The sequence below is a fragment of the Ixodes scapularis genome, unplaced genomic scaffold, assembly GCF_016920785.2.
Source record: "Ixodes scapularis isolate PalLabHiFi unplaced genomic scaffold, ASM1692078v2 PGA_scaffold3__209_contigs__length_174095766, whole genome shotgun sequence".
NCBI classification, from domain to species: Eukaryota; Metazoa; Arthropoda; class Arachnida; order Ixodida; family Ixodidae; genus Ixodes; species Ixodes scapularis.
Genome location: NW_024609868.1, coordinates 160,910,350 through 160,936,444, shown reverse-complemented (window position 1 = coordinate 160,936,444; position 26,095 = coordinate 160,910,350). Strand labels below are relative to the sequence as shown.

The 26,095-nt window shown below is 45.9% G+C and overlaps 1 protein-coding gene across 2 annotated transcripts in view; it reads left to right on the top strand.

The window, feature by feature from the left end:
- Positions 1-26,095, top strand: part of LOC8054090 (nuclear factor NF-kappa-B p110 subunit) — a 157,819-nt gene that overhangs the window by 42,640 nt on the left and 89,084 nt on the right. For both annotated transcript variants that reach the window (XM_040501063.2, XM_040501061.2), the window contains exons 8-9: positions 14,438-14,535; positions 18,570-18,711. In XM_040501063.2, coding sequence (XP_040356997.1) covers positions 14,438-14,535; positions 18,570-18,711 — 240 coding nt within the window. The remainder of the gene's footprint in view (positions 1-14,437; positions 14,536-18,569; positions 18,712-26,095) is intronic.

Sequence of the window (26,095 nt, the reverse complement as noted above, 5' to 3'; positions counted from 1 at the left end):
CTGCGAAACACTCGATTGCCCCCGCCAGACAGCGCCGTGCTATGGGCATTTCTTGCGAGTCAAAACGTCAAAGTTGCGCATCCGAAAATACGTGCAATCTGTCCTATTGTAAGAAATTCCAATTTCACGACACCAGTGCACGTAAAACAAAAAAACTCATCGCGTGAACCATGCAAAGACTTATACGAAGGTGCGTCTTAAGGCCTGTTCACACTCTTGCAACCGTGTACGACCGAGAGAGAAGAGATCTGTTAAAACTTCTTAAAATTTCTCACAACGAGAGAACACACTGGCACCCTGGCGCCATCTATGCGGTGACCCTGGAACTGCATTTCACAAGAGTGAAGATTTTGCACAATTTTCGAGGTGAAATGTGCATAATACCTATAAGAAAGGCTTGTTTATAACGTTGACAATAGGTTTTTGAGCCAAGAAAGACGGGATAATGCGCGAGAAAAATAGAAAATATGCCTGACTGCCAAGTTTGCACTGCTACCCAATAGGTGGCGCCAGTGTGTCCTGTCATTGTAAGAGGTTTCTAGGCACCCAGTTCTAAGAGGTCGCTAGAGTGTGAACGGGCCTTTATCTACCGACCCCTCTGTAAAAACGACTCAATATACGGATGTGCAACTTATAGTCTGGAAAATACGAGTCGCGAAAAAACAAAGAGGTATATATGTTTAGCAACACACCTCTAATTCTGACATTCAAGACGTGTACAGTGATGCGATTGCTGCTCCAGAGGACTTACCGTATTTACTCGAATGTAACGCGACCACGATTGTAACGCGAGGGGTGACTTCTCACAGCGAAAAAAAAAACAAAAAAACAGAACACGAATGTAACGCGAGTTACATGAGGAGAAAAAAGTACCTCAAAAAGTACTACAACATGGTCCGCAAAAGCCTTTTCGGCCGGGTTTACACTTGAAGAGCACTTCACGCTGGAGCCTCCACCCACGGATAGTCGATTCTGTCACATCTATCCGTCGAACCGCGGCAGAGTTTCCGATTTCCCCAGCCATCATAATTGCACTTCTTTTAAAGCGGGCGTCGTACTGAGCTCGTTGCGTCGCCATTTGCTCGAGTCCAGTCGCGGGAGCACGTAGCAGCAGCTCACAAAACGCGGACAACACGGGCACATGGGTACGGTAACCCTAACAGAAAGAAAAAGCGTTGTGAAGGTAACCCATAACCCTAACATGGGCGCAACGAGTTGCAAACAAGAATAGGATTGGATTGGCTGTTTCCGGCGTGTATATGTTGCCAGCACAAGATTGAAAGATTGCGAGATTTGTCGTAGCCATTTAAAGAGCCTGTGCTGCGACACCGCTAAGGCAATTTTTGAGGCGTTTCGATTATAACGCGAACCCCCAAATTAGGTAAGGGAAATTTGAAAAAAACAAAAAAAACTCGCTTTACATTTGAGTAAATACGGTACCCTGCTAGATCCTGCTATATTCATCCCAAATGTGAGCAACTTGAGATAATATTTTGCCAAAACTTGATTTTACTTTTTTAAATGCTGAAAATATACTGGGCTCGGGCCCCACCACACGTCCGGATCGTCCTGGTACGCTTGTGGGAATTTCGGGAACCTTTGATTTAGCTACACAATAGCCTATTTGATATCTCTATCACTGTCAAACACTGACGTTCGCAACATCTTGTGCAGGTTGCTATGGCAACAGCTGCTCCAAGCAAACCAGTTTGGCAGCTGTTGCCATGGCAACCCTCAAGCCATTGCACTCTGTCGAGGATTAGACGCAAGTCAGTGCCCCTAAGGGGGGACACGGTGCAAGAAAAGAAAACCTCTTTTTGGATTGTTTTTTTTTAATCCTCACTAACAAAGTTCTATCGACGTTTGTGCCGTAGAAAAGTGAGAATTTACGTTTATTGACGTGCCGCAGACGCCCGCACGCCACTTTGGGTCTGGGGAGAGTTGCAGGAAACACCGTTTCTAAATTCGCGCCCAGGGGATGCTGCGTAGCCCTAGTGCGGCACGTGTATTCTCCTTGGAAGCTTTGTTTTTTTCTCTTTCTAATTCATACGCGCAATGTTTTCGAGAGCGCAGCGAGGCGTGTGCAGAGCCCAATAAACTAGAAGTAAAGATCTAGAAACGACGCGTCCCGATTGGCTAGGGAAACGAAACTCGAACTGTGGTTGGTGCAGATGCAACGCGTGACCCTTCAAACGCCATTTTGCACCCTGCGAGGCTTTGCCAGCACCACCATTACGTTTGTTATCACGTTTAGTGCTATCGATGCCGATTGTTTACAATCGTTTCGCCCATGCACCTCGAGGCATACCAAGCCGTCTCGGACAAAGTTCATCGCGCCGCCATGGATGCTGCGCGTGAAGTTATGCAGGAATCCGCGGAAGCGGTTAGGAGAGAATTGGAAGCGGGAGACAGTAGTGGCGTCGTTGATGTGTGCGTGAGCTTCGACGGCACATGGCACAAGCGGAGCCGCACCTCCCATTTGGGACTTGGGGCTGTGATCGAGCTGGACTCTGGCTTTGTGCTTGATTTCTCGATGGCGAGTAATCGCTGCTATGGCTGCTGCATCCTCCCTAAGGAGGGTGAAGATGGGCACGACGAGTGGATGGAAGCTTGCAGGGAGACGTGCAAAAGAACTGGAACAGTTCGTCAAATGCCATGCAAGTTGGGACTGCTGAGACCACATTCAGCCGGTCTATAGAACTCCACAAAATGCAGTGCACCACTGTACTCGGCGATGGAGGAAGTAAGGTGTTTATGCATGTCTCTAAGCTGAATCTTTACGATAAAGTATGATAAAGAGATAGTGAAAGATGACTGCGTAAACCAGGTTTCCAAACGAGTCTTCTATGGCATTGAGAGCATGAAAAAGCGGGCATGGATAAACTCAAAAGCTGTGTTGAAGAACGGCTTACTACGCTGCTGCCCTCAAGGAGAATTCTCCAGACGTCAAGAGGATGCAGCGGGCCGTCTTTGCGAGCTTGTTGCACTCCTATTCAACAGACGCCTGGGCACATTGCCTGTCCTCGTGGTGAGGATTCCTGGTGCCCCTACAACAGGCACCAGGCCCTGCTCAACGCTGGCAAGCCGTCGGCGCATAGGGTTCACCGCCATGCGTTCAGGGAGGGCATCGCCAAGGAGGTGGTGCCGCTTTACAATGCAGAATGGTAATGAATCATAATCCGTTGGTGTGGAAAAGGTGCCCGAAGACAGAATTTACTGTTCTAGACTTCAATGCTGGCCCAAAGGGCATCAAGCGAGTCTTGGAGAAACTGGGCATAGCTTGTGGTGCACACACCAGCAAGCATGTGGAGCAGGCCACAAGACGGCAAGTCACGAACACGAGTAAAGGCACTGGAGAGCTCCAAAGTGGCAAAGAAGGAGCGGTAGCTCGAAACTATTGTCACTCGGCAGCATCGAGCTGAAGAGCAAGGCTCCACCTTTGCCCCTGGTGGTTTCTAACAGCATACACACTCCTAGAGTAAAATGGGACATACGTGACGCTTTGACACCATTTTTTTCATTTCATGCTTTTTTTAGCAAACCGTTCACTTAGGAAAACTGTGCTTTCCATATTTGTAACTCATATCTTGTACATTTGAACCTCTGTCTAACAAACCCAGATTTAACGAAATTTGCGATGTAACGCAATTTTGTCCTTCCATCGAAGACCCTGTATTTTTTCTCTCAATTTAGCGACATCAGTTTGCACCGCAATTTCAATTTAACGAAGTCTTTGCGCGTCGCCTATGGACATTTCGGCAGCCTCCACCAGAAAAAACAAAGTGTTTGACAGAAGTTTTCTTGCCCGAAAATGAAACATAAAAACGTAAAGCCTTTATTGGTTTAAAAATTAAAAAAACAATACCGGTGATAATGACAGCTTGCATTAAAGAAAAATTTGCCCGCCATAATGCATCAAGAACGAAGCAACTCCGCAACTCTGCAGTTGACGTGCGTTCAGTTGTCCACGCTGTCTACTACGTTTGCGGCAATAAGGATCTTTTAGTGACTCGATCCCTGCTTTTCTTTGAACGAGTGACGCACCACATAAAACAAAAGTTCTGTTGCTTGACATTAAAGTAAAAATAATCACCGAAGCGAGGAACGGCGAGAAGAAAATGACAGTTGCCGAGAAGTATGGCATCTCGCAAAGCTCCCTTTCAAGAATTTTGAAGTTTAAAGACAGCATCACGATCATGAGATCGTGACTCTAAACTCTTTGACTCGGAGCCGTTGTCAGCGTGGCTGATTCTAGATCTGTTCGTTCGATCGACTTTGGTCACTTTCGCTGCCTCGAAACTTGGGAGTCACACGGGACCCTAAAGCTGTGTTCCACAACTTACTCGATCTGACCTTGGAATGGGTGTTCCGTATTGAGGTGCTTCAAAACGTACCCGCACGACTGTGTCTGGCGCATAAACAAACGAACGGGGCATGTTGACAAACGGTGATGATGTCATAGTTTCTTTTTTATTTTACAGCAAAGCTGTTAAGGGCTATTTCCCCTATTATCGTCTCCACGGGCAATCAAATGTCGACAAAAAACTCCCCATTGGTCGTGGCAAGTATGAATAAATAAAAACAAAAAGAGGGGTCTGGTATGAATAAATAAAAAGAAAAAGAGGGTGCAACCAGCTTGAGTCAGCTTTCCTTGGCATTATTAGATAGTGAGGTCCTGATTCCTTGTTAACATCTCTAGGCATCGTCCTCGAAATCGTCCTAGAAGTCGTCCTTGAGGTTGTCCGAGAGTCTGTCCTAGGCGTCATCCTCTAGGCATCGTCCTCGAGGTTGTCTGAGAGGTCATCCTAGGAGTTGTCCTTAAGGTCGTCGGAGAGGTTGTCCTTTATGCATTGTCCTAGAAGTCGTCCTCGAGGTCGTCCTCGAGGTCGTCCTAGAAGTCGTCCGAGAGGTGGTCCTAGGCGTCGTCCTTGAGGTCGTCCTAGAAGTCGTCCTTGAGGTCGTCCTAGAAGTCGTCCTTGAGTTCGTCCTAGACATCATCCTCGAGGTCATCCTTGAGGTTGTCCTAGAAGTCACCCTTGAGGTCATCCTTGACATCGTCCTTCAGGTCGTCGTAGACGTCCTAGACGTCATCCTTGAGGTCGTCCTAGACGTCATCCTTGAGGTCGTCCTAGACGCCGTCTTCTAGGCATCATCCTAGATGTGAAGATTACAGCTTTGCTGGTCCTCTATCTTCAAGTGAGGTGGAAGGGCTCTACAATTTTTTCTTTGCGTGTGGTGCCATCTGACGTCTACTCCGAACACCAGCCATGGCCTGCGTCGTGCAGCGCTTATCCTGTTGGCGTTGGGCTGTATGCGCTTGTGCGGTTCTAGTCTCTGCTCCCGTAACTATGGAGTATAAGGATCGAAGCAGCTCACTCCCGTATTACCACGCAGTTTGTAGTGGAATATTATTTTTAAATGCGCATTTACAACATCCGATGTAGTTGGAGGGTTTTGGGAACCTGGGAGAGGAATTACAGTGCAAAAGAGTAGAAACCTCGGTCTAACAAATTTTTTAATTTAACCAAGTTTCCCGCTCGAAGAACGACTTTGTCAGATTGGGGTTTACCGGTAACTGTATTAGGGGTCTTTCTGGATTAATATTTTGTGATGAAAAACACTGCTTATTTTTTTTTTTTAATTTGTCTTCTTTCATGTTAGAAAACCAAAGAAGAAGAGATTATTATGTTTTTGTTATGAGAAGAGGTAAAACATAAAAAAATTACATTACAGTTAAGTGCTGTGGTCATTCCTAAGGCTGTGCAACACAAAAAGATTTGAAATTTATCTTTTTTTACAAAACGACACACTGACCCTCTTTCATCTTCTAAAATGCATAAGTTCTTTCACAATTCAGCTAGAATGATGAAATTTGCTATAGATGGCCTCAGCTGCAATATAAACATACCCTGCAATTTTCATAGAAATGAAGTGAACAGTTCAAACATTCACTTTTTTGGGTAGTGTTCCCCCTTAAAGAATTCCAAAGTAACCCAACTGTTGAGCACAGGGGTTGGAAATGTGGGGAGGCTGCCACAACTGCCGCAGGGTCCAGAAGGACACGGGGAGGGGAACGACCCAGCGAAGTGAGGCTGACCAGGTGCCTGGGGAAGTGGGGACGGGAAAGAGAAAGGCACGCTCATCATAGGAGGGGACAAGATGGTGTCAAACTCCCAGAGGACTCGCGGGGCTCAAAGTTAAGGTTTGGAAACCAGTCTATGTAAATAAATCAGATATGTCTACAGTGAAACCGGTTGAGAACGAACCCACGTTCAGTGAATTATTGTCGATATCGAACTCGCGGAAAATTTAAATAGAAAGGCATGTAAAAAGTACTTTTTATAACATAGCAACATAAACGGGAAGGCTTCCAAAAACGTGCAAACAATCGTCTTCTAGCCTGTCCCTTCCCCCCAAAAAAAATCTAGGTAAGAAAGAAAATTCTGAAAGCTCGAGCCGCGAACTAAGTTGACAAAGAGAAGCGATTCAGAAGAGGAGAAAGCTAAAAAAAAACTAAAAAACACTGCACGCATGCAAAGAAAGAAAAGAAACTTCATCCCAAAGCGGTTGCCTACGAAGAGAAGTGATTCGAAAGAGGAGATAAGCTAAAAAAAGCAAAAAAACTCTGCAAGCATGAAAAGAAACAACACGTCCCAGCGCTTTGTTACAAGGCGGAAGCGAAAGATGAGAGAGAAAAAGAAGCTCTCGCCTTACAACAAACGCATCGTGGAAGTTTGTTGTAAATGTTTTTCGCTATATTGAACTACTTGCTCTATCGAACTGATGGGAGCGTTTCCTGGCTGTTCGTTATAAACGGGTGTATTCGTACCCTCCACCTGGGTGTCGCCACTGCATCTCCGTTGGCCAAGGCGGATATGGGGTTACCGTCCCCACATCTGCGGTGACCCAACAAAAGAGCTTCAGCTTCCCTCCATGAGAGAGAAATGGGAAGAGGACCTTAACTATCTTGTGTAAGGGGCAACACTGCTTCTAGAGCTTTCTTTTATATCACTTGCAATTTAATTCAAATGAAATTTACATAGCTTATTTCCCATTTCAATTTGACTACAAATATGTACTTGGTTTTGATGTAACCTAATTAAACTTAGTCTCTAGACATGTGCAGTTTTGTACACTCTTAATTTTGTCAATTTGCATAACTCGTCAGTTGCACCTTTTGCCTGCTTTCATGTACTGTTGACGGGTGGTTACTAGTCAAGGTGTAAGAGCTGTGTTACCAGTTGCATTGTGTATATGCTGCTTAGTCAGGTGGTTTCATTTTTTTTTAAATTTGTTAACATCATATTTGGTTTTGAAGGCAATAAAAAAAGTATTTGCATATTTTCTCATTTCTTAATGGACTACATATATGTGAAACAGATTCGATATTCAAAACTATGTATTTCTTAATATTCATATTCTATTTGTGTTTTTGTAAATTACAATATTCGCACATTCCTTATGATTACTGCAGGGCTGATTTTGATGAAATCAATAACGAACTGCCTTTTTTAGATTTTTATGCTCATTGTTTTGGGGGAGTGCTGGGTAGATATTAACTGGCGTTTATTTAAAGAAGTTGCGTCACTCATGAACATCATCTGCGCCCTGACTGAAAAGGCCAAGAAAAAATGCATATTTCTTGCTGCCAAGCTGTTGGGCGACGAACAATGCTAGACAGCCTTGCAGCTCAAATATATGCAGTCGAGGATGAAAAGGCCTATTTTTAATGCGTTCCGGTGGAGCAAAGCCGGCGTTCTCTGTAGCAGCGAACGAGCAAAAAATTGCCATTGGTTGCGACGCGTCATGTAGCTTCATAGCAACGGTCTTTGCTAAAGAGCCAGCCGAACTGCTGGCGGGTATGCGCTGGCTTGTAGGTCTAACGTAGTCAACCGGTACGCGCAGCTGTTTCACATGAGGGGGGACTTTGGTATTGACCCCCTCGGCATCATCAGTTTTATGCTCATGGACGATGCCATCCTTGGCGCCCTCCTTGAGGTCATCCTAGACGTCGTCCTCTAGGCGTCATTCTCAACGCTGTAGACGTCGTTCTCTAGGCATCGTTCCCGACGTCTTAGAAGTCGTCCTAGATGTCATTCTTGATGTCGTCTAAGATGTCGTCCTGGAGGTCGTTCTACAAGTTGTCGTATATGTCTTCCTGCGCCGTACTTGGCTTCAATCTCTAGGACGTCGTCCTATATGTCGTCCTAAACTTTAATACATGTAAAAATATTACTTGAAAACATTTCGCGCACTGGACTATAATGGTTTCGCGTTCCTGCTCGTAAGCAGTCTTAAAGGACACATGCAAGCAAAAAAAACTTTTTTTTTTAAAGAGGCTAGATAGAAAAAGAATATTATAAAACGAATTTACAACGAAGAAAAAAAATTTAGAACTATATTTACGGCGCAAAACGAATTTGTAGGTGGCGTCCGCGCACCGCCGCGCTGCGTCACCGCCGCGGCCATACGCTGAGTGTTTTGCGACGCCGCTTCAATGCGTTTCTCCACGCCGCCATCACCGCTGCCGCACAAGTTCGTCTGCTTCGGGGCACCGCCGCCGTCGTCTGACCGGCGCACAGGTCTCTCACATCTGCTTGCGCTTTTTCAGGAGTTTCCTTTGGGCTCTAAAAGTTACTTATTCATCTTAGTTTTTTTGTTATACTTCAAACAAGGATGAATAAGTTACTTTTAGACGCCATAGGAAGCTTCTGAAAGAGCGCAAGCACCACGTTACAAATAAGGGCCAGTCACGTGATAAATATGGACCACTTCTTTGCGGCGCCCGCGGGTGCCAACTACAAATTCGTATAGCGCCGTAAATATAGCTCTAAAATTTTTTTTCTTCGTTGTAAAATTGATTTATGACATCCTTTTTCTATCTAAGCTGTTTAAAAAAAAACGTTTTTTTCCTTTGCATGTGTCCTTTAAGGGGAGACCTGGGGCTTGAATAAAAGTTGCTCAAGCGTTTTGGGTATTCGCCTCGAGATCGAACCGTGTCGCCACCGTGCGGCCGAAATCGGAAACGCGCGAAAGCGGGGATACCGCCGTACGTCGTCTGCTACGGGCACGCTCAGAAGCATGGATCTCGACGACGCAAGCCAGTTTCAGGCTGAGCTTGACATTCCTTATTAAATGTTTTATGTTTTTGTTGCCGTTTCTTCTTACTAAAGGTTGTGTTGTATCGTTTCCCATGGATAAAAATTCAGCAAAGCGATTATTATTAAGTCGGAAGCTTCCATAATCTTAGTGTGTTGGTTTGTATACAATCGCTGGTCCCACATATTTTTGTTATCTCGCACAAACCGTGGCTTTCATAAAGCACTGAACCTTGAGTGGGTCTGTGGTTTGAGCAGAAAATTAACCAGGCTGATCGCTATCCTTTAATAGACTAATCAATCAATAAGTCCGTATGTTGATTTTTCGCCGGTCATAATGCGTGAAAGAGGTTAAAACTACACATTTTTTACTGGTTTTACTATGCCATAAATGGCATATTGCATTCCCATTCTAAACTTTATTGTGAGTCCTACGTAAATATGAACGCGGGAATTAAGCCTTTTAAAATGAAGTATTTTTTTAGTTATTATTTATATTTAAACAGTGTAATCACCCTCGACGAAATGACAAGCACGCTGAAGTGATTCACCGTGCAAGCCTGTTTCACAAAAGAAATAAAGACGTGAAAAATATTAAATCAGGCATTTTTTACTCCTTGTTGACTTTCTCCAGCACAAGATTCCAATTATCTGGCAAAAAAAAAAAAAAAAATTGCAATTAAAGCATTATTTGAATAATCTGAAAGTAAATCGATGAACTGCCCAGTCCCGATATACGTTAGGTGAGGGCGGAGGGTGATCGGTCGTGAAGGTCGCTAGCCATCATCAGTAAAAGAGTATCGCTGCGGCCGATGCTGTCTCTGTCGTGGTGCGCGTCGTTTGTTGGGGTTGCAGTGTCTACTGTGTTTGAATACAAGATTATGTAGGAGCAGAGGCTCGGTAAATCATACTCTACATATTTATTTACAATATTTACACTGTCCTTTTTGACTACCTAATCGAGGGGCCCTTCGCCGTTCGAGCGCTAGATCGCTGCCGAGAGCTGCCGCTACAATTATATAGCCAGAAATTTATAGTAGTAGCCTCTTGACATCCGCGGCCCTCACCAGGAAAATTGAAGCGGGTGAACCCACACTACCGAGAAAAGCATTTAATAGCAGGAACATTGCTGCGTTGCTCGGTCACACCCGTTTATTACAGTCACGGCAGATATATTAGAAGAGTTTGTTTCACTTGTTCCAGTTGTCCTGTCAACCGTGCAGTTTGCAGAATTTAACTGGAAGAGACTCTCTCTCCTCATCGCAACGCAGTAGATTTGTTCAGACTCCAAAAAAACTTACACACTCTATCGCACAGTAAAAGGGCAGAGGAACTAAATAGCATGGTAATTTCCAATACAGCGCTAACTTATCTTTATTCTAAATATGTATATTGCTGCAAAAGCTATAGAAGTTAAAAAATCATAGAAGCTGCGATTTCACAGCTTCTATGATTATGTTATCTGGGCTGGAATTTATTCTTGTTTTTAATTCGCACGTTGATGAACCGATACATTCATTTTAAAAGAAACAAATATTTAACATAAATATTCCAGTTCAGCTGGAGACAGGCATCAGTTGTGGTGATCCATGCTTTCCAACGTCTGCGAAGAGCAGACGACGCACCCACAGAAGCGATTATATAAATTTAGGCCGCACGCTGGCAACACGATTTGATTTTCACTGAAGCACCGAACAGTACTGCATCCTTTTCCGCAAGAATTGTTTTCCCTCCGATAGTATGCGACAAAATAAACGGAAGAATCTACGCCGTCTCGCGCGCGAACGTGGAGAGCCTATGGGGCGGCCGTTCTCGTATCCCCGCTTTGATGATGATGATAGCGCGACGGTAGCGCCACCTCTAGGTCGATCTCGAGGCCAATAAAGAAATAACTTTCAGGCTACATGTAACTTGGTTGGCTGACTTCAAATAAGCAATTATTTTTCTTCTAGACGAAGTAGGTCATGTTTTAGAGCCTTTCTCCAGTTGTGCAATTGTGAGAAGGCCAGGAAACTACATGTAGCAGGGAAATGTCTGAAACATATATGTGTATGTTCCTGAATGTTCAAGGAGTGCAACAAGGGAGGTTTTACATTTTTATCTTTATTCTATCCAAAGTTATGGAAGTTCGAAGCCATGACTCAATAAGTGCTCATCCTTCATATTTTTGTTTTCTCAAATTTACAATATATTTTGGTACATAGAGTCACAATGTTATACCGTTATTGCACTCCTTGCACAGCCAGCACCCAGTCAAAACAAAAATGATGAGAATCCAGTAAGTAGGAGAGAAGTTACGCCTTGCACAAAACTTGCATGTAACAAAAACCTTTATCTGAGAAAAGCACAAAAAACAAACGACCATAGACACATCAATGAATATAATGAAAAACACGCCCAGGAAACATGCAGGCAGCTCAGAATGCTCCCGGGGAGTAATCTCCGTGAGGCTTGCCTCGTTGCCTTCGTTTTGCTGCCGCTTGGAAAGCTGCCAAGGCTGCACGCTTCCTTGCTGCCCTCACACTGCGGTGACAGTCCTTCTCAGCTGCCCGCTGACCGCCCTTGCAGCTTTGGTCAAGTTGCAACTCTTGTAGGATGCTCGAGGTAGCTTGCTGCTTTCCGACACTGAAGCACATGATGGCATCTGCAACTGCCGTCTCCACAGCAAACAGTGACGCATGCTTGTGTTTCCGCGTTAGGCTCCAGATGACGGACTGCAGTGCTTCATTAGCATTCTGAGTTTTGCCTCTTTGGCGTCTCCGCAGGAGCCTTTTGTCAGCAAGACACTGATACACTGGAAGTAGTGCGTTGGTGACGTCTGGTAGCTTGTATCTGTGTTTTGGTGGGGGCTCGTCCCTTGCAGTGGCGGCATTGTGCTTGCACCATGAATCCACACCACCTGGGCACAGACTGTGGTTTTTCTTCTCGTCAGTTGAAGTGATGTGGTAGTAGGTGGCCATCACTGGTGAGTACATTCGGTCTACGTTGCCAGCATGCGACTTGAGCGCCCAGCCGTAATAGCTGATCAACTTGCTGATAAGGTCTCCAGTGAGTCCTCCTTTGCCACTGATCCGCCCTCCGTCGTCCTGCTTGTGCTTTTGCATGAGGTTGCGGTGTGCGGTTCCCATGCGCTTTTGCACATGGTTTGTGCAGTCCTCTTTCTCCACTTCAATATAACCATACACCTTGGCCTCCTCGATGGCGTGGTAGGATCTGCTGTCGCCGTCGCAAAGCATTCTTGTATACCTTAGGCCGTGGAGGGAGAGCGAGGGCTGAAAAACAATCAGTGCCGCCTCAACCTCCATCTGACCTGCCTTGCATGTCGTGTTTTTCTGGCACAAGTGCCGAGCCTTCCATTCATCGTACTCTGGGTTCCCTGGTTGTGGCCCACACTCGCAGCCAAGACAGAAATTCAACAACACAACATAGTCCAGAACATAGCCTGAGAACAGCTCAATCACTGTGGCCACCCCTATGCGGGATGAGTGTCCTCTTGTGTGCCATGTGCCATCGAAAGAAACGTCAATGTTCCCCGGATTTCCAAAGATCAGTTCTTCATACACTTCCTTCACTGCCGTTGCACACTTGGTCAGAGTCTTCTTGCAGGCCTTTTTAGCTGCTGGGTGTAGGTTTGTCTTCAGGTAGTGTTGGAAGGTCTTATGGAGACCTCTGTGGGATATTCCCAGATCAGCGAAAATGTTGTTTAGTGCCGTTTGACCGTTTCCACTGCCTTCATAGCACGCGCCACGAGGAGGTTGATCGCGAAGAGGTTGCAGTTCGCTTCGCCCCCGGCTTGTTGCGAGCTCCATTCGGATCCAATATTGCCACAGTTGCCGCAGTGCATTTTCAGTTTCATAGCTAGCCCGAAGTCATGCGTGTCCCTTTCAATGCTCACTGATCCGCGGCACACCAGGCACGCAGTCAGTTCCAGTAAACTGTTCACTGCGTCGAGACCGACGATCGTGTATGTCAGGGGTGATGAACTTGGAGCAGCATCACACTCAGTTGCGAGCATCTTCATCTTGCGATCTGTAGCAGAAGTCGACAAAAGTTTGGCGTTTTTTTTTTCTGCTTGCCGCTGGAGAACTTTGCAATCTTTACTTGTAAGGAACATTGAGTCGATCCTCGTGCGTCTGCCTCGGCTGTCCGGAACAGGGGAGACGGGCGGTTGTGAAATCGTTGACGTGACAGCCGTCTCGCTCGCCGGCTCACGTTCTGTCGTCAGCAGGCTTTCCGTCATTGCGAGGGGATCTGCGATCGTCACCGTTGATTGCGACAACCCTTCCTGCCGACGCGTCGCACATTTCTTTCGCTTTTTTCCGAACTTATGCACGGTTTTAAATTTTCGACGCGGGCTTGGTCTAGGGTTAGGCATAGCGACGATAGCGCGAAGCGATGGCTTTGACAAGATGGCGCGGCCCACTTTTGGACCGGAAGTCACCGGAAGTAGTCGTGCTCCAACCAGAAGCGGCCATTTCGTAACGTGTCGGCTAAGGACAAATAGCGTAGCTTTATTCGTTTTTGCGTTTTGCTTTGTATATTTTTACTGCGCGGCGTAGGCCGCTCGTGTTTGGTGGGAAAGCAAGCCAAAGAGACGCTCTTTGAAACGAAACCAAGATGGCGGTGCTCTGCCGATTGGTTTCGAAATGACGGACGGTGCAATGTCGAGGATTTTGGAGTATTTTTGGCGAGCGGGCCCCGCCTGTTCAGCTAATAAATAACCATTTTTATATAAACGCACACATTTTTTGGACGTCAAGTTTGGTCAATATATGCAAGAGGGAATAAAGAATTTAAAAAAAAAAAAAAAAAAATGAAAAATATTTTTTTTTGCTAATATTTTGGGCCCCAAGACCGTGTCCCCCCTTAAGTGTCCTCCCGCAATTTTTTTTTAAATATGTTATCATCCATATTGCCAAATTATCCGCATCAATTTTGGAAAGTTTCTAATCCCCCTTCCAGCTCTAGTTTAATGCTTAGTTCAATGGGCCAACTTATAATATTCTATTTCAGTGAAATAAGCAAATGCGGTCTAAGGATCCAAGATTATTTTTGTGCTCTGAAGTGAACTTTGGGCTGCCCCAGAAGGTGCTCCAAAAGGACTCGGACCGATTGCCTCACTGATACTGATAACGATGTATCAAAATACGAAACTAAGTGGAACGTTGTGCCCGGCTCTATTTATGGTTCTAGAGGGAAAGCAGATGCGCAGACTTGGGATCTTTTGTTTGTGCGGCGTGTGCGGAGGCTTGCGGAGTCTTTGTTACGCCTGTGCATTTCTTAAGTTTCTGCCACTGCAGTGGTTTGTCCGGAAGTGTAACCGCATTGAACGGTTGCAGAGGACATCCAGATCAAGTTCTTTGAGGAGGACGAGGAGACGCGGGTGCGGACCTGGGAGGCCCTGGCCTCCTTCGCAGAGTCGGACGTCCACTACCAGGTGAGCGCTCTTGGGCCCACTGCTTGGGCCTTCGGAGCCTGGAGTCTCCTGACGTTGTGGTGCTCTTGGCGACAGTAACCCGGGAATGCTGCTTGGGAGAGAGCGGTAACCCGGAAAAGCGAGAAAAGCCGTAAATCTCTATGGGCAGACAGACTGGGACGCAGACCGCGTCCCAGTCTGCATGGATTTACGGCATTTCTTTTCTCGCTTTTCGTTTAGGAAACCTAGGCTCATTAAAATTTAGTATGATAAACGCACCGTCTAAATACACCTTCGTGGAAAGTTTTATCGCGCTCCGTTCACCGACTGATTTACGCGGTCCATTCTACGACGGAACAGCGCGCTGGGACTCCCGGTATACAGATCTCACCTGCGACTGATAAGCACGGCAATCTCAGCTCAGCCCGCGGAAACCACAGCGAATTGAAGCAGCGGTGCCGGTACTATGTTGAGTAGCAATGTGGGGCAGAGGCGACAGAAATCCAACGAAGCAGACGACGTCCGGCGTAGCTTCTCACCTCTCGGCAGTGCTGAGCCTCGCGCCCGCTTCGAAATTTTCGTTGGCAATAGCGTCGCTGGATTCTCACGTTGTCGCGCAAAAACTGCTTCAATTGCAAGCCAATACCATTAAGATTTCGTGACGTAACCTCGGGCACGTAAAACACGGTGCAAAAAAGCTGAATAATTGTCACGAGAAACTAGCGTCGCGTTGCTAAGGCCAGCAGGCATGTTGAGCTTTTTTTTTTTCAAAACGATCGCGATTGGTTTACGGAATCGTGACGTCATGAAAACGATTGGCTGGCGTTTCTCGGTGTAGGACTACATTTTCCTCTGGGAGGCATTTCCGGTTTTTTCTTAGCTTGCAACCGACTATAGTAAATATTGACAATAATGTGAACTGCATTATTTACACGGACGATACGAGTATATTTTTTTCCGGTGTTAACATAGATAAAATATAAGTAATGCAAACCATTATCTTAATCAATTAAGAGCTTGGGCATCATTAAATTCCCTGCAATTAAACATAAGTAAAACAAAGGTCGTGGTATTTAGATCTCGAAATACAAATTGCAGTCCTAGGTCTGTAGTTTTGCTTGGGACAGGCAATATTGATATACTAGTTGAGAGCATGAAAGTCCCAGGGGTAACTATTAATCAGTACATGGAATGATATGGTGCAATACACATGTAAAAGGCTATGGAAGGCTTTGGGTATAATATACAGATATTGCCACCATACCTCGGCAAATTCATTCATGAACTCGCTCATTCACCTTCATTCACATTCACGGCGTGAATCTGAATGGCCCTGAATGAATTCTTGAAATTGAAAAAAATCATGATGTGATGGTGAATGACTTTGTGAATTTGAATGAATTCGTGATGTGATGGTGAATGACTTCGTGAATTTGAATGAATTCGTGATGTGATGGTGAATGAAGTCGTGAAGTCGTGATGTGATGGTGAATGACTTCGTGAATTTGAATGAATTCGTGATGTGATGGTGAATGAAGTCGTGACGTGATGGTGAATGACTTCGTGAATTTGAATGAATTCCTGATGTGGTGTTGAATGAAGTCGTGATGTGATGGTGAATGACTTCGTGAAGTGAAGAATTCATTGTGATGTGAATGACTCAATGAATTCGTGACGTGATGGTGAATGGCTGGTGAACACGATGAATCTGTGATGTGAGTGGCTCTTGAACTTGACAAGTTCGTGATGGGAAGTAATACCGTAAACTTAATTCTCGACGTGATAGTGAGTACGGTTATGAATTCAGAATAGGCGGAAAACATGTTACGCAGGCGCTTGCTTGCTTGCTGGTTGTTTTCATCCTTCACCGCAAACGACAGGGACCCGTAATGAAGCAATGGTGAGGGTGCAGGCTAGCTGGTGTAAATTGAGCATATTGCGTCTTTGCGGCTGTGTTTGGGAGAGCCGGAGTGACCTCGGGATGTCGCGGTGTGGGCTGTTGACACGGGATCTGTCGGCAACTTGGAGTTGGCGCCATCAAAATTGTTTTTGACTGGAATGTACGGGGGCTTGGGAAAAGGAAGAGGGAAGGGGTGGAGTTTTGGGAAAAGGAAGGGAAAAAGAGGGGGACGAGGGTGGCGAGTGACATATATGTTTGTCCTGTGAAATAAAGTTTGTAGCTGCGTTTGAGACTTCGTCCCTGTCGTTCTGTGTTTTGTCCCTTGTCCGTATCCCCAGTCTCGGGTTACAACTATGCTCGACAGGGACCCATTTGACTTTAGCGGTTTGGGCATCAGCCTCGCTGCGTAGCCGTGCGCGCCTCAGTGCGGTGGCCTTTTGTCGAGTCAGGTCCTGGTTTTAAGTGGCTGACACAAAATGGCGCCACAGTCCTATTCCACGAGAACTGCGAACTCGTGAACGGCTACCAGCCGTGAAGTCAAATTTAGTCAGGATGAACCTGAATGACTTCATGAGTCATGCGGAATTCATGATGTGATGGTGAATTCCGGTGAATTCGTGTTGACCGTGATGGCGAATAACTTCGTGAAGTGATGGTGAATTCAGATGACTTCGTGAAGTGATGGTGAATTCGGACTAATTCATGATGTGATGGTGAATTCACGATGGTGAATTCTGATGAATTCAGGGTGATGGTGAATGAATTCGTGAATTGGTGATGTGATGGTGAATGATTCAGTGAACTTGGAGGCGGCGGTGATGTGATGGGGATGAATTCTTGGCGCGGTTGAACGACATGATGTGAAGAGAATGAATTCTCGGCGGAGTTTGAAAGCCGTGATGTGAAGGGGATGAAGTTTTGGCGCGGTTCAACGCCGCGATGTGAAGGGCTACGAATTTGGGAGGTCAGAGTACCTTGTGACGTGAATGCGAATGAATTTGGAGGCGTGATTTTGTCTGTGATATGATGGTGAATGAAGGGGCTCTAAAATGCCGACCTATGATTGCCACATGATTCCTAGTTCGGCTATGATACTCGTTTACAACTCTGTTTTACGCTCATTACAACTATTGCTTTTTGGTATGGGGAAATACGACTTTAACGAATATCAATCAAATGCGTATTCTTCAGAAGAGGGTGATTCGTATGATATGTCATACTAGCTACGACAACCATACGAAACCATTGTTTCAGATATTTAATATTGTGCCAATTACCAGTCACTATAGTTACAAATTACCTCTTGCATATAAAAAGTTGTTTTGTAACAACAGTTTACTTTTATCGATCTCAAATCTTCAGTTTAAGGAAATGGTCTACAACAGTCGTTCTGAAGATGCGTGGGCAATACCGCACTCCAGGACCAATTACGGCGATCAAATGTTGAGATATACACTACCGCGCCTTTTAAATTGTTGCAGTGAATTGAATATAAATATTTTGGGTGGAACTCGGAAGGATGTACATTCTGTTTTTGTTAATGATTTTCTTAAATACGTTCCTGAATAGTTAAAGCATAAATTGATTATATGATTTAGCTCACTTATTTTCTTTTTTATTAGTGTAGAGGCTGTGCATTTGTATGTATATGTGTGTTTTTTTTTTTCTTTTTCTGCTGCTGTAGAGGGGAGGGGGGGGGCAGAGGCTCGTCAAGCAACAGTGTTGCTTTTTTTTTCTCTGCCTCCCCTCTCTAAACAGAGAGAAATAAATACTTGACTTTTGACCTATGTGGCTCTAGATCCCTCGAACAAAGAAATAGCATTGTGGACTCCACACTGTGGACTCTGTGGCATTGATTTTGACGAAAATAAATCCCCTCGCCGAGGGACAAAAGATTGCCTTGGTCTTCAAAATAAATGCCACGTATGCCCCTTCCTTTGTTTGACGAACATTAGGCCTAAATGGATGCTGTAGAGAGATTTAGTTTTTCTGTTTTGTCTCGCAACGGGGCAATGCCACATTCTCCACCACGTGGCCATTGCTAGCGCCCGCACCGCGATTGGAGTTTGAGCTTTCTGCGACGCTTCTTGGTGGGGGCTTCCCTGTGGGTGGGGCAAGGGAGGCACCTCTGGTGACGGCCTGTGAATGCTCCCAGGTTGCAATCATCTTCCGGACACCCTGCTACAGGGACCCCCAGCTCCAGCAGGAGGCCAAGGTCAAGTTCCAGCTGTTGCGCAAGTCGGACAACGAGTTCAGCGAGCCCGTCGAGTTCACCTACCTGCCTAGCGCTCTGACCGGTGAGCTGTCTTTGCCCACGCTTGGTGCCCTGGGATGGTCTACTCGAAGCTGGAACCGTCCAATTCCGCTACAACGAAATTGACGGTGTCTTTTTCTGGGAGCTTCGTTGTCGTGAGCACAAAATCAGCAGGGGCGGAAGTGCTGCGCCAACTGTGCCATTGTGGACCGATTGTGCCATTGTGTGCCAGTCCACTTCTGCTGCGCCATGCTGCTCAAAAATGCTAATGTTGCGCCAAAAGTAGGCAGCTTTTTCTTTTTTTCCTTTTTTTAAGCTTCCGTTAATGTCAAGGCACGTGACTCGGATGAAAACGGGCGCCAAGTGCCCATTTTTGTCTAATGAGAATGGTCACGATTTATACCTGGCCAGGCTCGTTTTGTGGTCCCGTAATGATAAGCCGTCAAGCACCAGCAGCATGAGGGAGAACCGCGCAAGTTGGTTGTTTAAGTCGTCCGTTTTAAACACGAGGAAATGTAAAGGCTTTTGTTGTTGTTTAGAAATATACCGTATTTGGACGAATACGAACAACCCAGAAGAAAAGGTGCGCGTTTCTTTCCGTTCCCCGTACCAGTGCCTTGGAAGAACTTGTTTGGGCGCGTTTCTTTGTGCCATTAGTGCTCAGCCAACAACGCCGTATAGGTGTCTCCGAAAGCGGGACATGCATAGGTTGCGCTGTCAGAAGCACTCAAATGTCAAATCATTTATTTATTTATTTGTTTTCTTCGCGCATTGGCACCGAGCATGGCCGCGTGCATCCGAAGTATTGCTCGCTTTAAATTGCGCGTACCGTAAAGTCTCGTATGAATGCCCGCCGCCGAGAAATCACCCATTCTGTTTTGGGCTGAATAGTATCCGTAACATAAAAGAAATTTCGAAACATATTGATAAGCATTCTTCCTCGCATATATTCCGACGCATGTAAAATGCAGTTTAGTTACATTGTGATCAACCTATTGCAAATGAGTCCGGCCGGATATCGATCGCGCGATATCGGACGGGACTCGCATCAACCGTGTGATATATGTGGTGTTGGTTTGAATGACAATTAAGCGTGTTCACCGTGGGTACCCCCATGCTTATCGCACCGTGACACGTGAATCTGCAGCGTCCGCAATCTCCGGTATGCATTCCTGTGACACACAAACTCCTAACATTGGTTCCCGTGACACACGAGTTTATTTGTGGCGGTTTCCTGCGTGTACATAGCATTGTGAAGCCCGAGTGCGCTAGGTCCGCGCTCTGCTGCCATACCCATGACAGGGGAGTTTAGAGCGAATTCCCGCATACCTATTGCACCTTGGGACGAGATTGTCTGCGATCTGAAATGAAGAGATAAGGAGTGTGCGGGCGAGCTGGCGATAATTAATTGTGATGTTTGAAACCCGAGTCTGGTGACGGAAAAAAGTAGGAAGCTTTGAAGGCGTACAGTTCCCGTTTCACGTAATTTGTAGGACCCCCCCCCCCCCGCGTCGTGCATATCACCAATCTTTTTCATAAAATTTTGCTATGCATGACTTAACCCATGTTTTTCAACATTTCTCTTTTCATTTTCCGTGGGCGTTCTTTCGGGACATTATAATATATCAGCATAGCTAAGAGCCTGCTGGCATGTGTTCACTAGCATCTGAACTCTGGGTAAAGCGGTAACTACCTACTCTACAAAATGAAACATTTGGCATACTGTATTTACACAATTGTAAGTTAACCCCTCACATTACGTCAGCAAAAAAAAAATCTTTAGATGCGCATTTTATTGCGAACACGTGAGAACGGCAAAGTATTCGTTTTGAAAGCCCAGCCTCCAATACGCGATCGATGCCTTCTGGCGTGCTTTGGCTGCACATGCAGGGACGAGGTGCATGAGATGCCCAGGCATTGTCGGAACTAGGAAGCTCACGCTGGAGGCGGGACAACTGAGGCTGCTCCCTGTCACTCTCACTCTGTCCGCGATTAGGCTATGCCCTCTACGCACTGGTGTTGTCAGTCCTGTCATCACTGCTACGTTCTCGGAGCACGCTGTCAGCGTCATCCAGCGAAATCTGGCACTTTGCAAATGACAGCATCAACCACTTGCTCGGCAGTCGCCTTGGACGTCACGGGTAGGGACCGATTGCGCACTTTTGCGGATTGGGGCCCCGCGGCAGGGACCCTCCCAGGCCAGCAGGCGACTCTGCCTGCGGGGCTCAGGAGAACAGGGGGGCTGCCTTGTCTGCCCGCTCATCGACTCTGGTTTCTGACCAGGATGAGATGGAGTGGCAAACTCCGAAGAAACAAAAATAAAAAAAACTCTTTAACTCCTCCAAAGTGAAGCAACTGATTCACTTTTCCATCTGGATTTTGTCCCTAAAATTGCTTCAGTGCTCGTACAATGGAACTGTCGTGGCCTTCTAAGAAACCTGGACGATGTAGAGCATCTTCTGGAAGAGTTCAAGCCACGAGCACTGTGCTTGCAAGAGACTCATTGGAGTCGCAATCGTACTAATTTTGTGCGACGTTGCCAGGTTTCCCGGAAGGATCATTCGAGCTCTGTCAGTTCCTCTGGGGGAGTTGCGCTGGTTTTCCCGAGAGAAGTTCCCTGCACAGAGGTTCCACTGTCCACACCACTTGAAGCAGTGGCTGTTCGGTTCACGCATTAGAAAGCTTTGACAGTATCTTCCACCTCCTTTTATTTTGAAATGTTCAGATTTTAACTCGCTGTTAGACCAGCTTCCTGAGCCTTTCCTTTTGATGGGCGATTTTAATTGTGACAACCCTTTATGGGGGATCACACGTTGGGATGTTAAACAAAAATAGTTGAGTCAGTTGTAACCACACAAAGTTTTAATACAGGTTTTAAAACAGGCAACCTATTTTAGTCCGTCGTCTTTGTCATCAATTTCCATCGACCTTTCAATTGGCTCTGCTACTTTACTTGCAGATTTTTCCTGGAGTGTGGATTGCAATCCACATAGAAGCTATCACTTTCCTACTTTTTTAACCTGCAGTGTTGCCCTTCTTTTATTCATAGACGCCCTCCTCGTTGAAAGGTCAACAAGGCTGATTGGGGCCCTTTTGAGCGGGCGTCGGTTTTAGTATATTCTCTTCTAGATAGTTTCACAATTGATGAACTCAATCGTCTTTTAACCGAGCACATCATCGCAGCAGCCAAGCTGTCCATCCCGCAGACATCTCAATTTCTCCCTAGGAGGCCAAAACCTTGGTGGAATTCGGAATGTGAAGAGACGCAACAAACAAAATTGGGCTTGGGGTATTCTGAGACGATACCCCACTAGAGATGACCTCATATCCTTTCGCAAGATGAAGGCCCGTGCACGCTACGTCTGGAAAAAAGCCGAACGGGAAAGTTGGCAAGGCTATGGTTCTACTATAAATAGCAGTACGTCACCTAAGGAGGTCAGGGATCGAATGCGCAAGATCAATGGTTCATTATCATCCATTTAAAATCCCCCTGCTTTTTAGGACTGGAACATGTCCAGACACTCTCGAGGAACAAGCTTATATTTTTAGAGAACATTTGGAGTATGTATCCAGTTCACATCATTATTCATCTGCCTTTCTTCAACACAAACTGAAGGCTGAGAGGAATCCCTTGAAAACCTCAGGAGCTGACCATGAGGAATATAAGGCTACATTCAGCTTGCACGAGCTCCTGGCTGTTCTTCGTAACACAAAGCCGTCAACTCCTGGACCAGATGGTCTACATTATTCAGTGCTACAGCATCTCCATCTTTCTACACTCGATGTCATTTTATATCTTTATAAGCACTATGGCAGGGGGGCTATTTCCCTTCATCTTGGAAGGCATGTCCTACCACTTTTGAAGGCTTGTTTCCAGTTATGGGCCCATTGTTCTCACCAGCTGTCTCTGTAAGACACTGGAGTGAATGATCAATTGTAGGTACTCTCTGGAGCTCACTTAAGGCCAGCTGAACTAGAAAAAACATACACATAAAGAAAAGACCATTCTTTTCTTTGTTTTGTTTTTTCAAAACAAAACTTTTTTTTTTGTCTTGTTTTGAAAAACAAAATTTTTCAAAACAAAACTGGGACGTGAAATCCTAGAGGTACTTGCCATTGAGGAAAAAGGGGATGACTGCGTTAGTGCACCTTCTCTCGTGCTTCACGAAAAAGAAAAAAGATTTCTTCGGGGTTAACATTTTAAGGGAAATTAGGAGAAAAAAAAAAAAATTAAGGTGGGTTAGAAAGCAAAAAAGAGGAGAAGAGAATTGTTCCCTCAAGTGTGGCTTGTAGTAGAAGAGGAGGAAAAAGAAAATCAGTTGTTAGTCCAGCGGTGTGAATGGTCTTTTCTTTATGTGTATGTTTTTTCTAGTTCAGCTGGCCTTAAGTGAACTATGAACCAACTAGCTCAGCTCAAGCCTGTTACTCTCTGGAGCATGGGGAGGTGCTAGACAGATTTCGGTACGGCTATCGTTCATATAGGTCTACTGTCGACCACTTGGTCCGTCTCGAGACCGTTGTGTTTGAAGCCTTTGTGCACGGGCACCACTGCCTTTCCGTGTTCTTCGACCTCGAGAAAGCGTATGACACGGCTTGGTGCTACGGCATTTGGAAATGCCTCTTTGACCTCGGACTGCAGGGTCACATACTTTGCACAGTTCAAAGGTATTTAGACAGGTGCACCTTTCAAGCCCAGCTGGGAAACACACACTCGTGAATTTCTGCAGGAAAATGGAGTGCCACAGTGGGAGTGCTGAGTGTCACCTTGTTCATAGTTAGAATAAGCTCCATTGCTTCTGTAATCCCTCCGTCGGTTCAGTATTCTTTTTACGTCGATGATTTACAAATGTCAGTTTCCTCCTGTAACCTCTCAGTCTGTGAACGCAGGGTTCAGCTAGGCATCAACAAACTCACTAAGTGGGCTGACTGTAATGGGTTTAAGTTCTCTCCTGAAAAGACTGCATGTGCTTGCTTCACCCGCAAACGTGGAATCCTTCTTGAACCATCCCTAACAATCTACAATTGTAATGTTAGTGTCCAACCTCAGCACAAAATTTTGGGTCTCACGTTTGAGAGTAAACTGAATTTTAATGCTCGTGTAAAAAACCTGAAACTGAGCTCGCAAGTCTCGCAACATCCTTAAAGGGGCCCTGCAAGGTCTTTTTTACTGGCTCTTAATTTGCACCGAACCTGAGCGCACTGAAGGTAGTAACTTAATGAAACTGTTCTTTTCTCGTATTTCGCTTTATTATAAAATTTTTAGGCTAATTAAGTTTACAAAAGCAAGCAAAAAATAACCTCCTTCATGACGTCTTTGGCCGCTTGAGTGGCCGTGAACTAGAGGAGGGGTAGTGAGCTCAGCGAGTGCTCACGGCTGACGCACTCTGTGTCGACGGCTCGAGAGGGCGCTACTAAAACATGTTCCGGATGGGCTGTATGAAGCGGGCAGCCAGGGTGGCTCACATTGCATTTGCTGCGCGATTGAGCACTAATCCGGCATGACACTTCAATGGCCACAAACGACTGCAAATACGAGGTAAAGATAAAATCAGAGCGGGAGCCACTTTGCACTGCCTTACCGCCAAACGGCCAAACTGCAAGCCAAACCTTCTCGCCGAAGGCCTTCGGAACGCTCGAAACCGGTCGGATCCTTGAGCCCGTACACGACCGCAGCGCCGTTGCACTCATCCGGGACCTTTCTATGCTCGCCGCTCATCGGTGCCTGATCCCACTACCCCTTTCTAGTATGCGCCGCCTTTTCCACCGTTTGGTGGCAGGTATGTCGACGGGTCATTTCTTGTTTTTCATACTTTCTAAACTGCATTTGTTTATTTTCTCATCTAAAATACTGAACAAAAACTACTTTCATAAATAATATAAACGGTTTGCGCCACTTATATTTTGTATTTCGACTAAAAGAGAGCGTTTAGCAGCTCTGACCAGTAGTAAGCTCAGGACCAAAGACGTCACATTTTGCGCGCTTTCAGCAACGCGGGTCGCCCTCGTAGGTGGAGGAGGTTTCCGCGTCGTCCGGTTAGAGGGGAAAAACAAAAAAAATGACAAAAAAATCGAATTTTTGAAATTATGTTTTTTAATATTTACAGGTATTTTCGCATCTTTTCTCTAAGTATTATCTCAAAATACGCCCTATTTATTTTGGGGTATTGATTTGAAGTATCTAAACAGAAATGCTTCCTCCCAAAAAAGCAAAAAAAAAAATGGTACAATTTGACCGCCGGTAGCTCAAGAACAACGCGATAGAAGGGGGACATCTTGGTCTCATTTGAAAGCTCCGCTCCCGCTCTTTTTTCTCCCGCCATTCACGATGCTAGACGGCGATTGGCCGCCGAGAACGAAGCACAAATAAAAAACTAAATCTTGCCACGCGGTTGGCTGTTTCAGATCACGTGTGCAAATGGCGCTTTCTCATTGGCCGTTAGGGTTACGCAGCGTCTGCTCGTTGTTTCCGATCCGCCATCTTGTTTGATTCTCGTGCGCGTCTCTGACCATGCCGATCACAACAACTCCGCGGAAAAAGCTTCACACGGCCTACAAGTTCGGAAAAAAACAAAAAAAAAAAAAGGCCCGAGGAAGCTAATCCACGGCGCAGTTCAACTTCCCGCGAGCCTGAACGTCGACGACGAGGTGCGGGAGCCCGAACACGAAGATGTCGCATCGACGGCGCCGTCGACATCGGTGACTTCAAGCGAGCGAGTGCGGCTCGACACGGTGATGCTCAGCGCTTCCGAGATCGACGAGAAAGAAAAAAAAGCCGAGGAAAAACTCAAAGAACTTTTGTCGACGTCCGCTATGACGCGGAAAGCTGCCCTGATGGTTGGCGTCTCGGGCGCCGATCAAGAAGCTCCCGAGAGTACAGAGAGTTTCATCGTCGTAAGCCTCGACGTCGTGAACTCGCTCCTTCAACTCGCAAAGTGTAAGGCTTGTTGCGGCGATGTCGAACTCATAAAATGTGATTGCGAGTATGGACTTGCAGTGAAACTCAAGCTACAGTTGAACCTCCATTTAACGAAACCCGATTTTACGAGTTTCCTGATTTAACGAACAAATTCGGATTCCCCGCGCAGCCTATCCCGAAGAATGTCTTTCTCGACTTTACGAAGTTCCCGATTTAACGAAATAATTAGGGGGTCCCGGTGACTTTGCTAAATCGAGGTTCAACTGTATGTTGCAAGATCTGCGGGGATGTCGCATCCGAGTGGAGTTCGCCGCGGGTTTGAGGACCGAACAAGATCACCCCCTTTGAGATCAACGTTCGCGTGGCGTGCGCCATGCAGTCTACCGGCAATGGACAAACAGCCCTCAATGATATCTTTGCGGTATTAAACATATCGCATAGAAGCCTGCACAATAAGACATACCAGCGATATGTCAATCCTGCAACCAAGAGAGCTGCATGCAAAATCTCC